The sequence below is a fragment of the Callorhinus ursinus genome, unplaced genomic scaffold (genome assembly GCF_003265705.2).
Source record: "Callorhinus ursinus isolate GAN/ISIS: 27379988/994484 unplaced genomic scaffold, GSC_fseal_2.0 scaffold9, whole genome shotgun sequence".
Lineage (NCBI taxonomy): Eukaryota > Metazoa > Chordata > Mammalia > Carnivora > Otariidae > Callorhinus > Callorhinus ursinus.
The window spans coordinates 10,310,680-10,325,774 of record NW_027397071.1 but is presented as its reverse complement, the minus strand read 5'-3'; the positions used below and the strand labels follow the sequence as shown (position 1 = coordinate 10,325,774).

The 15,095-nt window shown below is 40.7% G+C and overlaps 1 protein-coding gene across 7 annotated transcripts in view; it reads right to left on the bottom strand.

Moving 5' to 3' along the window:
- Nucleotides 1-15,095, bottom strand: part of AKNAD1 (AKNA domain containing 1) — a 61,214-nt gene that overhangs the window by 10,588 nt on the left and 35,531 nt on the right. For 6 of the 7 annotated variants that reach the window (XM_025872326.2, XM_025872327.2, XM_025872325.2 and 3 more), the window contains 4 exons: nucleotides 14,828-14,958; nucleotides 8,254-8,410; nucleotides 2,437-2,499; nucleotides 2,263-2,348 (listed from right to left, as the gene is read on the bottom strand). In XM_025872326.2, the coding sequence (XP_025728111.1) occupies nucleotides 2,263-2,348; nucleotides 2,437-2,499; nucleotides 8,254-8,410; nucleotides 14,828-14,958 (437 nt within the window). The remainder of the gene's footprint in view (nucleotides 1-2,262; nucleotides 2,349-2,436; nucleotides 2,500-8,253; nucleotides 8,411-14,827; nucleotides 14,959-15,095) is intronic. The other variant, XM_025872330.2, reaches the window with a different exon arrangement.

Genomic DNA, 15,095 nt, shown 5'->3' with positions numbered 1-15,095 from the left:
GTGGGGGAAGCGGGGACGAGCTCCAGACATTGCTTGCTGAATGCAGCACCCCCCCAACCCTGCCCAGGCCTGCTGGCTGCCGTGGAGACAGGCGCTGTGCTTGGAGTTGGTGGGGCTGGGGGCTGAGAAGCTGGGCCCTCCCCACCCCCACCCCCCCCATCCCCGCTTGGAAAAACATGCTTTCCTCCTGACTCACATATTTTCTCACACCTCATTTTCTGTCTCCTCCTTCCGCCTTTGGGGCATTTGAACATCTGCTCTCCAAAGTGGAAAACTTGGATCTCTTTCAAGGGAGTTCAGTCCCACACATGACTTTCTTTTTCTGCCTCTTTTAAACTTCTTTGTGCACTAAAATCTTCTTGCCAGACATAAAAGCTAAGGGCAATTCTACTTGAGAAGACAGTTTTCCAAGAAGACAAAGTAGCTAGAGCGTACAAAATCCTGCACCAGACGTAGCACAAAGGAATATGCATTTTATCTGTAGCATATATATCATTTATCTGCATATATATAAATATCCCTCAAACATCAGCAAACTTCATAAAGCACATGTCCCATCTGAGAGATATCTAATCTTCTAGAAGAGTAAAGAGTATATGTAGCCCTTTGTTCAATTAATCCCTCAGGTATTATGTAGTTTACCAAGATTTCAATTTCTAAATCATGTGTATCTCTACTTCACACCCCAGGGGTACATTCATTGTTAGATCTGATTTCACACTTGGCTGTGCTTTTCCTTCCCTCTTGTCCGTCATAAAAGAGAAAATTTAGTCTGGAACATCAGTCCCTGACTTGATACTTAAGAGTCTCTGTAGGGTCTAGACTAGGGATTTGGAAGAGAAGCATTTAATACCTCGAATGCTTAATCAAAATGTTTTTTAAATGTCAAGCTATTTTTATTATACTTAATACAATTAAAAAAATTCCAAAACCGAGGTTTCATTCAATAAATAAAAATAGTGGGCCTGGGGTGACTCAGGGAGTAGGCATCATTACTGCCCCTTATATTTAAAGGAGAGTCAAAGCCAATGACTGGCATGTTGGTTTAAAGTAATGGTCCACACCAGATGACGCATGGTCATTTTTAGCACAAACATCATGCACTTTTTAGGGGGCGGACACTCACTAGAACACTTAGGGCAAGCGCCCATTCCCGTGATGGAATCCTTTGGAGCTTCAGATCTTGTCACCTGCTTCTTTTTTTTTCTTTAAATTTTTTATTGTTATGTTAATCACCATACATTACATCATTAGTTTGTGATGTAGTGTTCCATGATTCATTGTTTGCGTATAACACCCAGTGCTCCATGCAGAACGTGCCCTCTTTAATACCCATCACCAGGCTAACCCATCCCCCCACGCCCCTCCCCTCTAGAACCCTCAGTTTGTTTCTCAGAGTCCATCGTCTCTCATGGTTCATCTTTGTCACCTGCTTCTATTAGAGCCCATTATGGACACGTAATAATGGTTGCTACACAGCTCCTCCCTCCTTGACTCTTGACCTTTCCAAGGTAAATTAGCCCAGCTTTGGCCTGCATCCACGGTGCCTCCTGAGCATGGAGGTAGCGCCTCTCACTAATAGAAGCTTCAAATAAGTGATTCTGAATCCACATGGGCTAACAGTTGATCCAAAGAAAATTTCAAGAACATTAAGGATATCTCCTTAGGATTTTACATCGATGCTTCTTTGGCACAGTTGACAGCTTCTTAACCTCTGGAAGATTTCTTGACCAAGAATGGGGAGAAGTGAACCCCAAGAGGTGGGATTGGGTTTATTTCCAGTGGGACTGGGGACAGAGGGAGGGAAGGGGCAGATTTTCACTCATCACAAGAAGCTGCTCTATGAATGGTGCACAATCATCTCCCGTCTGGGTAATGTTCTGACAGAGCCTACAGGACAAACCACCCTTCGTGGGCTGTAGCCATGATTCTTAACCAAGGGAACTTCTGAGAATCACTTGAGCTGATTTAAAAGAAGTATTCCTACCAGGGCTCCAGCCCCAGTGAGGCTGACACAGTAGGTGAGGGTGAGGCATGTGCATTATTTAACAATCTTCCCGATGACTCTGATGCTCACCCCACTCAAGAGCCACCGTGAGAGGGATTTGTGAATCGGGAGGGAGGCGGGGCATGCCCAGCCTGCGATCTGCGATCTGTAACTTGGCCAGTGGCTTCTGGCACCTGTTCACCCACTCTCACCGGAGCTATTATCCCCGCACCGATTCCCACCTGCCCTGGGGTTTAGCAGCAAGAAGCCCTCACCGTTCAAGGACCCCATGGCAAAAGTCACAGCTTGGACTGGTCGTCTCTGCGTGGTCCTGCCTTCCCGGGGTGTTGATGGGGTTCTCCTGCACCACAAAGCACACACAGATGTCGCTGTGAGTGAGGAAGTGACTCATCCCGCCGCCGCTCACGCACAGAGGCAGCTGAACTCACCTCTCCGGGACTCCTTTGCTCTGATTTCTTGCTCGGTGGGGTCTGTGCTATAATGGCTTGGGGCTTAAAGAGAGAAGGTTTCAATACTGGCTTGGCCTCTCTCCTCCTCCAAACATTTAAACATCTAGTTTACAGATGAGAGAATACTTTCCCCCTTTTTTCTTTCCTTAGTTTCAAATTTCCCCAGGCTCCACCGGAGGATGAACAGATTTAGGAAGATAATTTTTAAATCCATCAATCTGACCACTCTTCGTAGAGCTCTGCAAGCTTTTCCAAAGAAATGCATTCAACTATGAATTAAAACAGGCTTTAGGACTATTTAGAGGCTGAAATTACTGTTTATATGTCCCTTTTTAACACAGAAAAATTACACGACTTCACGGAAACGCCTGACACCACCCAGAGTGTATTTTTTACTACGGTTTTTACCCTTTCTGTAAACAGAACACGTGCTCTTCTCCCCATTATAAACAATGCTGGCACAAGCATCCTTGTACAGATAGGTTTTTCCATATTTTGAATTACTTCCTTAGGAAATGTCTAGGTCAAAGGTCGTGAACATGTTTGCGCGATGATACCTGTTGCCAAATTGCTTTCCACAGACGTTGTAAGGATGACACAGCCACCAACAATGTGGGCAGCTCAGTTTGACCCCACCTTCCTCTGCATCAGGTATTATCCTTGGAAATATTTTTGTTCATTTAAAAAGCGGGGCAGTGGCACCTTGTATTAGTTGCCTCTGTTATTAAAGGAGATAAACATTTCTCCATGTGCTTATTTATTGGCTGTGTTTCCTACTTGTGACTTTTAGTTCATCTCCTTTGTCCGTTACTTTTTTGGAGATTTTCGGTGTTTCCTTACTAACAAAAACAACCGTTTGTGGCCTGCTCATTGTGCCAGGTCCTCCTCATACAACCTGCTTGGTTCCTTCTCGCCCTCCTGGCATCCTGAGGCTCAGAGAATTTCAGCAACTTGGCAAGGTCACAGAGAGTAAGTGGCAGAACTGGGATTTGAAACTTTCCCCTTCTGCTTGTGTTCTTAACCACAATTTTCCTGCTCCTTTGTGCACCTGTCAGAGCCCTTTGTATAATACAAATCTCAATGTGGAACGTTATTTGTTCTTAGTATTTTCCAACTTGTCTGCCTTTAAAAAAAAAGTGGCTTCAGTTTCGGTTTTGCAAATATTAGTTAAAATGTTGATGTTGTCAAAGAGGAGGTGGCAATGGCCGAGGAACATATGAAAATGAGTTAAATTTCACAAACAGTCCAAGAAATACAGATGAAAACAATGAGATACCAGTTTCACTTATCACTTTGGCAAAGCTTGGAAAGAAAAAAAAAAATCCCCAGAGTGGGCTTGGGGGTAGGGTAGGGACACAGCTCCTTTCTGATGCACAGCTGGGGCATGACACCACCTTGCTAAGGGCCAGTTTATCAGAATTTTCATTCTGTGCCTTTTGAACCGTTAACGGCACTGCTAGGTTTTTAGTCTAAGGAAATAATCGAGTATGGCCCAAAGCTTGCATATGAAATGATTACCAAAGCAGTGTTTGTAATATCAAAGAACCGGAACAAACCAAATGTCCATCAACAAGGGATTGGTTAAATGAATTGGTATAAGGAAATACAATGCAGTCCTTAAAAATGAAGCCATAGGTTTATTCTACATGATTGTTGAAATGCCCACGATAGAATGTTAAAAGAGAAAAAGCATCATAAAACAATATATATAGCATGATCCCAGTTTTGCAAAAATGTGTATGTGTCTGCGGAGAAGAAAAAAGACTGGACAGATTCACACTAACACATTAGCTATGATTTTTCTGTGAAACGTTCTTTATACTTTTTTCTATCTTATTTGTTTTGCGGTAAGCATAAATTGTTTTTATAATTTAAAAAAGGCTTTGCCCCTGTATTTTCTTTGATCACTTCTCACTTTTAGGGGTACAGGGGTACCCTGCATTTCACATATAAAGCAGATTTACATGAGCAGAATGTAGGCAGGTGCCCTCCACCTGAACTGGGAGGCCTGGGATCCAGTATCCCCTGATGTTTGTCCTCACCTTCCTAAGCTTGCAACTGTTCTTCTGCCAAGTCTTTGCAAACTGTGAGCTCTGAACCAACATTATAATTTTGTCACTATCCTTTTAGACCAAGGGTTTTTTTTTTTCATTTGTTTAATGAACATATAATGTATTATTTGTTTCAGGGGTACAGGTCTGTGACTCGTCAGTCCCACACAATTCACAGCACACACCCTCCCCCATGTCCACCACCCAGCCACCCCATCTCTCCCACTCCCCCCCTTAGACCAGGGGTTTTTAATCGCAGTACTTCCAGCTCGTTCGTAATGAAATAATCTCAAGGTGTGGTCCCCAGACCAACAGCACTGGCATCACCTGGGAGCTTGTTAGAAATGCAGAACTGCAGGCTTACTTCAGACCCACCGAATCGAAGCCTGTGTGCAGAAAGATTTGCACAGGATTCCTAGGTGCACTGTGGCTGGAGAAGCCCTGATCTAGAACAGGTACCCCAGGCAAGTGTCTCCCGAGCGCTGAGAGTGGGAAACATTAGCAACACCAGCAGCTGTCGACAGCACTGACATCCAAGGTGTTAGTTAATCTCAGAGCCAGGTGATCACGATGATGCCAGGTTCAGAGCCACACTCAGCAACACTGGTTATGGTCAGAGATCCAACAGAATGAACTGAACCGAGCAGGGATGGGCTGCTGGACATGACCCTGGGATCAGAGGACAACCTCATGGCCATTTGATCTGGTTAGTCTGTGTTATTGTTGTTTTTTGGGTTTTGGTATTTTGTTTGTTGTTGTTTTTTTTTTTGTTCTTTTAGGCAGTTTGAGTTTAGAATCAGTTCTTGAGCTCTGTGGGAGCCCCACTTTGGGGGATTCTTTGGCTAAGGGTCATCGGGAATTTGACTGCAGCCTTCCTGGCACGATGGAAAGGAGCAACCTGCGGTAGAGTGGGGTGGGGACATCTTGTGGCCACTCTCCCTTTCTCTTCTCAGAAGTTGTCAGGCCCTCCCTCAGGAGCGATAGCTGTGGAGGAAGGGGCCTGTCACTGCCCCAAAGGATGTCCTGGTGTTCCGTAGGAATCCACGGAGCAGCACAGAGGGACTGCCTTTAGAACTGCAGTTACACGGGGAGACTCAAATCAGTTCATCATCCCCACCGCACCCCTAAGGCACCATCAGATCCTGCCTGGAGTTCCTTTTTTTTTTCTTTTAAATTTTATTTTATTATGTTATGTTAGTCACCATACAGTACATCATTAGTTTTTGATGTAGTGATCCATGATTCATTGTTTTCATATAAGACCCAGAGCTCCATGCGTACGTGCCCTCCTTAATACCCATCACCAGGCTAGCCCATTCCCCCACCCGCCTCCCCTCTAAAACCCTCAGATTCTTTCTCAGAGTCCATCGTCTCTCATGGATCATCTCTCCCTCCGATTTCCCCCCCTTCATTTTTCCCTTCCTTCTCCTAATGTCCTCCAAGCTATTCCTTATGTTCCACAAAAAAGTGAAACCATATGATAATTGACTTTCTCTGCTTGACGTATTTCACTTAGCATAATCTCCTCCAGTCCCAACCATGTTGATGTAAAAGTTGGTATTCATCCTTTCTGATGGCGGAGTAATATTCCATTGTGTATATGGACCACATCTTCTTGATCCATTCATCTGTTGAAGGGCATCTCAGTTCTTTCCACAGTTTGGCTATTGTGGACGTTACTGCTATGAACATTGGGGTGCATATGGCCCTTCTTTTCACTACATCTGTGTTTTGGGGGTAAATGCCCAGTAGTGCAATTGCTGGGTCATAGGGTAGCTCTATTTCCCCAACTCTCCACCTACCTTCCTCCTTCTTACCCCTCCCTCCAACTCAGTTCAAATCTTACCTTCCCTGACCATGTCTCCTGAGTGACTCGGCCCTCCCACAGTGAGTGACTTTTGGTCATATGCCATTACTGAATAATCACAAAAGCTAACACCCAGCTAGTGTGCTTAACTATGAGCCAGGCCCCATTTCAAGCACTTTACCCATATTAACTCACTTAACACCATAACAACCTCATAACAGTTTCTAACAAGCTGCCAGGTGATGTCAATGCTCTTGGTCTGGGGACCACACTTGAGATTATTTCATTACAAATTAATTGTAAGTGCTGGGATTAAAAATCCGCAGGTCTAAAATGATAATGGCAAAATTATAATGAGAAGTAAACAATAATAATTCTGTTGGCTCAGGGCTTTACAGTTTGCAAAGATTTTTAACAGTAGAGGAGTTGGAAGCTTAGGCAGATATTATTATTTATTTTACAGAGTAAACTGAGGCGCAGCGAGGTTACGTAACTTGCCCAAGGTCACAAAGCTGCTGAGCAACAGAGCCAGTGCTCAGACCCAGGCAGTTCAGCCCCAGAGTCACAGGAATGTATTATTTTAAGAGCATTGCACCTTTAACATTCTGTCATTATACATTAATTTTATTTGTTCATTGTATGTATCCCTTAGAGATATGTAAGCATCTTGAGGGCAGGTGATTTGTCTGCTTTGTTCATGTTATACTCCAATACATAGAAAAGTGCCTAGCATTTGGCAATATTTGTTGAATGAATGAATGATCCTAGCAGTAGACTCTCTTTTCAGGGCCACTTATCACAAAATTCTAGAGGTCTTATTATTTCGCAATAGTTGCTGGTAAACTTGGGACCCAGTAAAGAAAAGCAAACCCTGATCTGAGGGAGCTGCTGGGTGGAAGGCTAGGCTCACTCCCTGGGCTCCCTCACACCACCAGGAAGCTAATTCTGGTTCACAGCTTGGGAAGCACTGAAACTGTTACATTCACAAGGGCTCAGAGGTTACTACATTGAATATTCACGCTGTATCAGGAGCTCAGTCAGATGTCTGGGATACAAAGATAGGTACAAAGGCACAGGGACAAGTGAGACACAGTCCTGTGGGGACACAGAGGTCTGAGCAAAGAATTCTGCCTGGGGTGGGGGACTGTGTGTCAAAGTTATATAAATGGCCTAACTTGGAAGCTGGGCCATGAATGAAATTTTGCTGGAAAGGTTAAGTGTTTTGAAGGAGCAAACACACTTTTTTGGCAGGGCTAGCATTTATATAACCTTCAACATCTTGTGTTTAATTGTGACAAAAACCTAGTCAGATTTTGAGTGTCAGCCACAGGCCGTGACTTCAAGTACGGTCTGAAACAAAAGAGTCACTTTAAGGCAATTATCCAGATGATTCAGTTTCTCAGAATTTTAATTTAGTCTGAAATGTTCTGATAGTTGAAACTACAAAAACAAAAAGTGTAGAAAGACAGTGGTGATTGATTTGAATTCCTAATCTTGCCTATGTAGACAATCCAAAAGAATTTAACTTGAGAGGAGGAAAATGCAGAAGTGGACCCATGGGAAATAGTTCTTCCCACTGATTGTGTTATTCTTTATGTAGAAGAGGGAATATAAAACTATTCAGAGAAATTATTTCTTCCAGGCACAATCCACAAAAATGTTGCCCTTCATCCAGAAGAAATAGCTTTTCAGTGGTTCATCACTTTAAACTGCATTGTTACATCTTAAACTAATAAGATCTTTCAAAAACCAACATTAAAATAGCTTCTAATTTTTAAAAGCTCATTCCATTTTAAATAATATGATTCATGGGACTTTGGAAAGTTAAATTTGCATGAAATATTAAAATAGAATTCATGATTTCATGAATTAGGATTCTATAAATGCATAAAAAACATTTTTCCTGGCATGAAATTAGGCTGTAGGTTGCCGTATTACCTCATTTGAGGGTGGAGAGGATATGGATGCCAAGTCATCCGAGATGATTGGAGAACTCACAGGAAGAGAGACGGCTGAAGTACATTTGCCCTTATTAATTTTCTCTTTAACATCTTCAAGTAGCATCTCCAACTTGAAGATTTCACCTTCCACTTCTCTAATAGACATAAACAAGCATCTTACTGGATATGCAGTCAACATTCTAATTAGTAACAACAGTTCATGAATATAGCATTGATCTATATTATTAATGTGGTTTGGCTTCAGACAGGAAGGATAATGGACACCCGCCCTGACATGCATCCTGTTTATAGTCTCACTCCAAAGGCCTGGGCTCTAATCCTCATTTTGTTATTCATTAGCTGTGCTTCCTTGGGAAAATCACCTCATCTTACTGTACCTCCAGTGTGTCAACTATAACATGGGCATAACAATACTCTGCTCATCTGGATCTAATTATTTTGAGGTCCCTTACAGTTCTAAGAGCTGTGATTCTATGGAAATAATGATTTATATCAATTGAAAAGATGAAGGACATGAAATATCTGAGGAATCATTTGATTAACAAGCTTGATCTATAGGCATATGTACATATATGTATACATGTTTAAACAAATGTATATGTGTAAATGTATACATACATATAAATATTTTACCCAAAAATAATCCAATTTCCCCAAAGCCATTACATTTACAAAAATTTACCTCATATTAATCCACAAAGAAAAATCTCACCAAATTCCAAAACATTAAAAATTATACCACTGCTACAAATAAGCAATTATAGTGAGGTTGCAGGATACAGGGTTAATATTACAAAAGTGAATCACTTAGCTATATACTAGCAACAAGTGAAATTTGAAATTAAAGACACAATACCATTCACATTAAGATCAAAAAAATGAAATATTTAGGTATAGATTTAACAAAATATGTACAAGATCTATATAAGGAAAACTATAAAACTCTGATGAATGAAATCAAATAACTAAATAAATGCAGAGATATTCCATGTTTGTGGATAAGAAGACTCAATATTGTCAAGATATCAGTTCTTCCCAACCCAATCTATAGATTAAGGGCAACCCCTGTCAAAATTCCAGCCAGTTCTTTTGTAGATACTGACAAAATGATTCTGAAGTTTATATGAAGAGACAAAAGACTCAGAATAGCCAACACAATATTGAAGGACAAGAACAAAGTTGAAAGACTGACACTACCCAACTTTGATACCTACTATAAAGCTACAGTAATCAGGGCCGTGTGGTATTGGTGAAAGACTATACAAATAGATCAGCGGGATGGAATAGAGAACCCAGAAATAGACCCACATAATTATAGTCACTCGATCTTTGACAAAAGAGCAAAAGCAATACAATGGAACAAAGATAGTCTTTTCAACAAATGGTGCTAGAACAACTGAATATCCACGAGCCAAAAAATGAATCTAGACACATATCTTATACCCTTCATAAAAATTAACTCAAAATGGATCACAGACCTAAGGTAAAATGCAAAAGCGTAAAACTCCTAGAAGATAACATAGTAGAATACCTAGATAATCTTGGGTATGGTGATGACTTTTGAGATACAAAACCGAAGACACCATCCATGGAAGACATAATTGATGAGCTAGATTTCATTAAAATTAAAACTTCCATTCTGCCAAGAAAATGAGAAGACAAGACACAGACCAAGAGAAAATATTGGCAAAGGGCTGATAAAGGATCGTTATCCAAAATATACAAAGAACCCTTCAAATGCAACAATAAGAAAACAACCCAATTTTAAAATGTGCTACAGACCTTGATAGACACCTCACCGAAGAAAATATACAGATGGGAAATAAGCTTATGAAAAGATGCTCTGCAACATATGTCATCAGGGAAGTGCAAATTTAAACAAAAATGAGATACCACTATACATTAGTGGAATCGCCAAAATCTGGAATGCTAACAACCAAATACTGGCAATGATGTGGAGCAATAGGAACTCTCAATCATTGCTGGTGGGAATACAAACAGCCACTTTGGAAGACAGTTTGACAGTTTCTTTCAAAACTAAACATATTCTTACCATATGACCCAGGAATCAGACTCCTTGGTATTTACCCAAAGGAGGTGAAAATTTATGTTGACACAAAAAACTTGCACACAGATGTTTATAGCATCCGTAGCCATACTTTTCAAAACTTGGTAGCAACCGAGATGTCCCTCAGTAGGTGAATAGCTAAATAAGCTGTGGCACATCTAGACAATGGAAGATTACTCATCACTAAAAAATGAGTTTTCAAGTCATGAAAAGACATGTAGGAACCTTAAATACATATTACTAAGTAGAAGAAGCCCAATCTGAAAAGTCTACATATTGCATGATTCTATGTGACATTCTGGAAAAGGCAGAACTATAGCAACAGTAAAAAGATCAACAATTGCCAGAGGCTGGGGTGGGGGGAAAGATGAATTGGTGGAGTACAAAGGATTTTCAGGGCAGTGAAAATTCTCTATATGATGCCATAAGGATGGGCACAAGTCACTATACATTTGTCCAAACCATAGAATGTACGGCACCAACAGTAAACCCCAATGCAAACTCTGGGCTTTGGACAATTATGATTTATCTGTGTAGGTTCATCAGTTGTAACAAATGTACCACTCTGGTGGGGGATGTTGATAATGGGAGAGGCTGTGCATGTGTGTGGGCAGAGGTGTACGGGAAATCTCTGTATCTTCCTCTCAATTTTCCTGTGAAGCTAAAGATACTCTTAAAAAGTCTTAAAATTTTTGCCACCCACATTCTTTGAGCACTGGAAATTAATAACAAAAATACAGCAACAATAAAAACAACAAAAAACTAATTGGGAATTTTAACACTCATCCTAATAACTCTTGGGTTACTAGGAAATAAAAATAGAGAATAGGGATAGTCTACAAGTGAATAATAAATGAGAAAACATCATGTAAAACCAATGTAATGTAGCTAGTACAGTACTCTGAGGACAATTTATAGCTTAAAATGCATTTACTACAGGGAAATTGCAAAATCAATAAGCTAAATATTTAAAACAGGAAGATAGAAAAAGAACCACAAGATAAACCCCCCAAAAGGAGATATAAATGGAATTGGAAAGAATTTGATCAATAAAACATTTTCTTTGAAAATATCTATAAAATAAACCAGTGGAAAGTCTGACTGAAAAGCATTAAGAACGAGAAAGGAAAGATAACAGAAGAAAATTTTTTAATCAAATGGGATTGAACAACTTTATACCAACACAGTTTAGAATCTAGATGAAATGGACAAGTCTCTAGGAAAACGTAAATTATTAAAATCTACTCAAAAAGAGGTAGAAAATCTGAAAAAACTACCCAGAGAAAAATAGAAAAGATTATCGAAAATTTACCCCCCAAAAGGCACCAAATCCAAGTGGGATTATGAATGAGTTCTAGAAAGACTTTAAGTTGGAACATAAAAAGAAAAGGGAAAATTTCCCAAATCATTCTATAGTTAAACATTAGGATGTTTAATAATATGTTAATATTAATTAATTATGGGTTAATTAATCTGTATTAGATTTAGGAAATAAATAGATTTCTAAATCCCACTTGATTAAACATTTTCTTAAATTTAAAAAAAAAACCTAATCCTAGTAAACTGGGAGTAGAATCTTGATAAATTATCTACTTGAAACTACAGCAGGTATCATACTTGGAAAAAATTCCCTTACTGTTCAGAACATGACAAGAATGATTGCTTTTGCTAGTATTATTTATCATTGTTTTGGAAAACCTAGCAAATAAATCAATAAAAAGAAATGTGATATATAAGAATTGGAGGGAAAAAAAGATAAAGTATAAATATTTAGGGGGGGAATTATTTTCAAATGCTATGACTGTCACACCTAAAAACAAGACAATCAATGGATAATCAAAGAACACTAAAAACAAACTTGTGTAAGGTAACCCAGCACAAGTTAAATATACGATTTTTCTTTATTTCCTGTATATCAGTTACAGAAAACATCTATTACTAATGCTCAGAAAACCTATAAAATAGCTAGGAATAAGTCTAACAAAACATTCATGAAATCTACATGAAGAAAACATGCTCTTGGATGGGAATACTCATTGCAAAGGTTTTAACTCTTCTCTAACTAATCTGTAAATTCAACACAATTCTAAACAGAATTCTAGTGGAATTTCATTAAGGAAATTTGGTGAGCTGATTATAAAGTTTATGGGTAAGAAGAAGGTGCAAGGACAGCTAACAACTTTTAAAGAAGAAATATTTCAAAATGTACACTAGACTATAGTCATTTAAAACTGTGTGGTTAAGGTGGAAATAGAAACGTAACTCAACAGGATGGAATTGAACCAGACCCATCTACACGTGGAGAGGTTTTTTTTATAGGATAAAAGTGGCTTTTCCAACCAGTGGGAAAGCCTGCTCTACTCAGTAAGCAGTGGTACAAAGATCTAAGCATGGAAAACCCTACTGAGAGTCAAGTAAAATATAGGAAAATATGCTCTAAACCGGCAGGCGGACAAGAACTAGGCAGGGGACAAGGAGAGGCTGAAAATCGGAAGGAAGTGAAATGGTGGAGCAAGGCCTGAAGGTGGTGGGAAGAAATGGGCTCAAGGACCATGGCCAGATGGGTTGGAAGTGAGTGAAGGAACAAAGAGGAGGTGAAAACATGCAGATCTGGAGATGGGGGAAAGACCCTTTTTTTAAGTTTATTTATTTTTTAGTAATCTCTACACCCAGCGTGGGGCTTGAACTCACAACCCTGAGATCAAGAGTCGCATGCTCTTCTGACTGAGCCAGCCAGGTGTCCCAGAAAAGGCATTTTTGAGGGGAATTTGTGATCTTTTCCATAAAGCAGAAGACAAGATCGTATGCTCATAATATCAGAGAGAAGGGATTGGTGGAGAAAGAGCCCCATTCCTTGACCCCTTGGCTTCTGGTGTTAGCCTGTGAAATGACTATCAGACTATATTCTGACAAACAAGCTGCATGAAATAAAACAACTGTTTTTGCATATTACCTTTTAAAGGTAATATGAGCACATAGTGGACTTAAACAAGTAATTTGTCAACGATTCAGCAGAATTCTTTCCTCTGCAGAAAGCCATCTACAATGGCCTTTGGATTCAACACTTAGAAGGTTCTGGACAATTGTATGGGGTTCTAGAAATTCACTGCCACGTTATGCCCATGCAAGAACAAGAGGAACCAGTGTCAAGCTGAGCAGCCTTGCCTGCTCTGAGCTGGTTGTAACTCAGTTTTGGGAGAGCCTGGGTCCTTCCCTTGCCCCAGTATTGAAAGCTTTTCCTGTATCTGGGATATAATTGCAGTTGAAACTCTTTTGATTTATACTGGGTCCAGCACACTGTGGGTGTAACTAGGATATAAATATGGCATCGCATAACTTTGGTCTCACTGTGCACCAAGGCCTGACTTTAAAATGACTGCCCAGACAAGTGGGATTCCTTGGAAAATAAATATCCTTACTCTATTAGTTTTTAAATAAATTGTGAAAATATGTAGAGATCTTTCTTTTCCCAGAAAACAAAATAAGCCTTTGGGGGGAAAAATCAATATTAAAACCTCATCCTTGCTGTCTAATTACTCAGTATGGAAATAACAGTAGACAGAGATTTCATTCATTTTCAAAAAGTAAAATTGTCCTTTGGGGGGGAAAAAATACCTCAGGACACTAGGGGCCAAAATATAAACCATTAAAGTAATGTGGCCTCAAGCATGATTCCATGTGAAAATGCTATGAATAGAAAGAGCTGCACTCACAAAGATTAAGCCTCCTAAATGGATTCTTTTAATTCGTACCAGGAAATTAAATGGAAACAATCCTAGCCTTGAGTCCTGGAATACATCTTAAAATTATTTGGATTGGAGAAAGGAGCACAGGGCCATAAAATAATGGCCAGTTGGAAACGTCAGTGAATTTGCTTCCAAGTTTCTAATGCGAACTAACTCAGAAGTCATTTTGACTTTAAGCTTCAACATCTTCCCCTTTACGGGGATTTGTGGGTCCTTCAGCCCCACGTTAACCAACCTAACACTGGTCCTCTCCGGCCCACCTCCCCGGTGGAATTGTCTGTGGATGGGAAAGAAAAGGGGCGGGGCGAGAAGGGGACGGAAGAACCAGGCGGAGGACACAGAGGCAGGAGTTGGGTGAAGGGCAGAACACGGGGATCTTGGTGAGAAGGCCCCCTGGGGTTAGCGTGTGAGCCTTTCTAGAGTTTTCTCGTGCTGTTCTGAGTCTCAGAACCAATTCTGACATCCAACCAAGGAGAGGATGGTAGTACAAAATCTCTCCTCCAGGAGACAATTGTTCATTTCCAGGACTCTGTCTGGGTCAGTGCCCAGCCCAGGACTTCGTATGTAGCGGGGATTCCACGCTGCTTGTCGCACGGGGTAACACCTGTTCACTGGTGGCAGAGTTTTTGCTGATGCTAGACCAGGGGCTGTGCAATCACCAGGCCGGCAACCACCTCAGAATCCCACCTGAAGGAGGTCGCCTCTGCCCCCTCCACCTCACACAGTTTAACCCTGACCTTTCTGGATCAAAGTCACCGACAGCTGGGGACTCATGCCTGTGAACTTGCTTCAAAGTCAGATGCATCTCCTTCTTGTCCAGAAACTCCTGCTCCAGCAGTTCAAGATGTCCCTGCAGTTTCTCCAGGACCTGTAGCAGTGAAGTCACCGGAATCATGCACATGTAAGCCTCTGCTTGTGGTTGCTTTCCCCCAAATACAAGGGCGGTGTACTCTACGGTAGTTTCAAAATAAAGCCACAATCCTTCTCCCGGCCATTGTTTCGTTT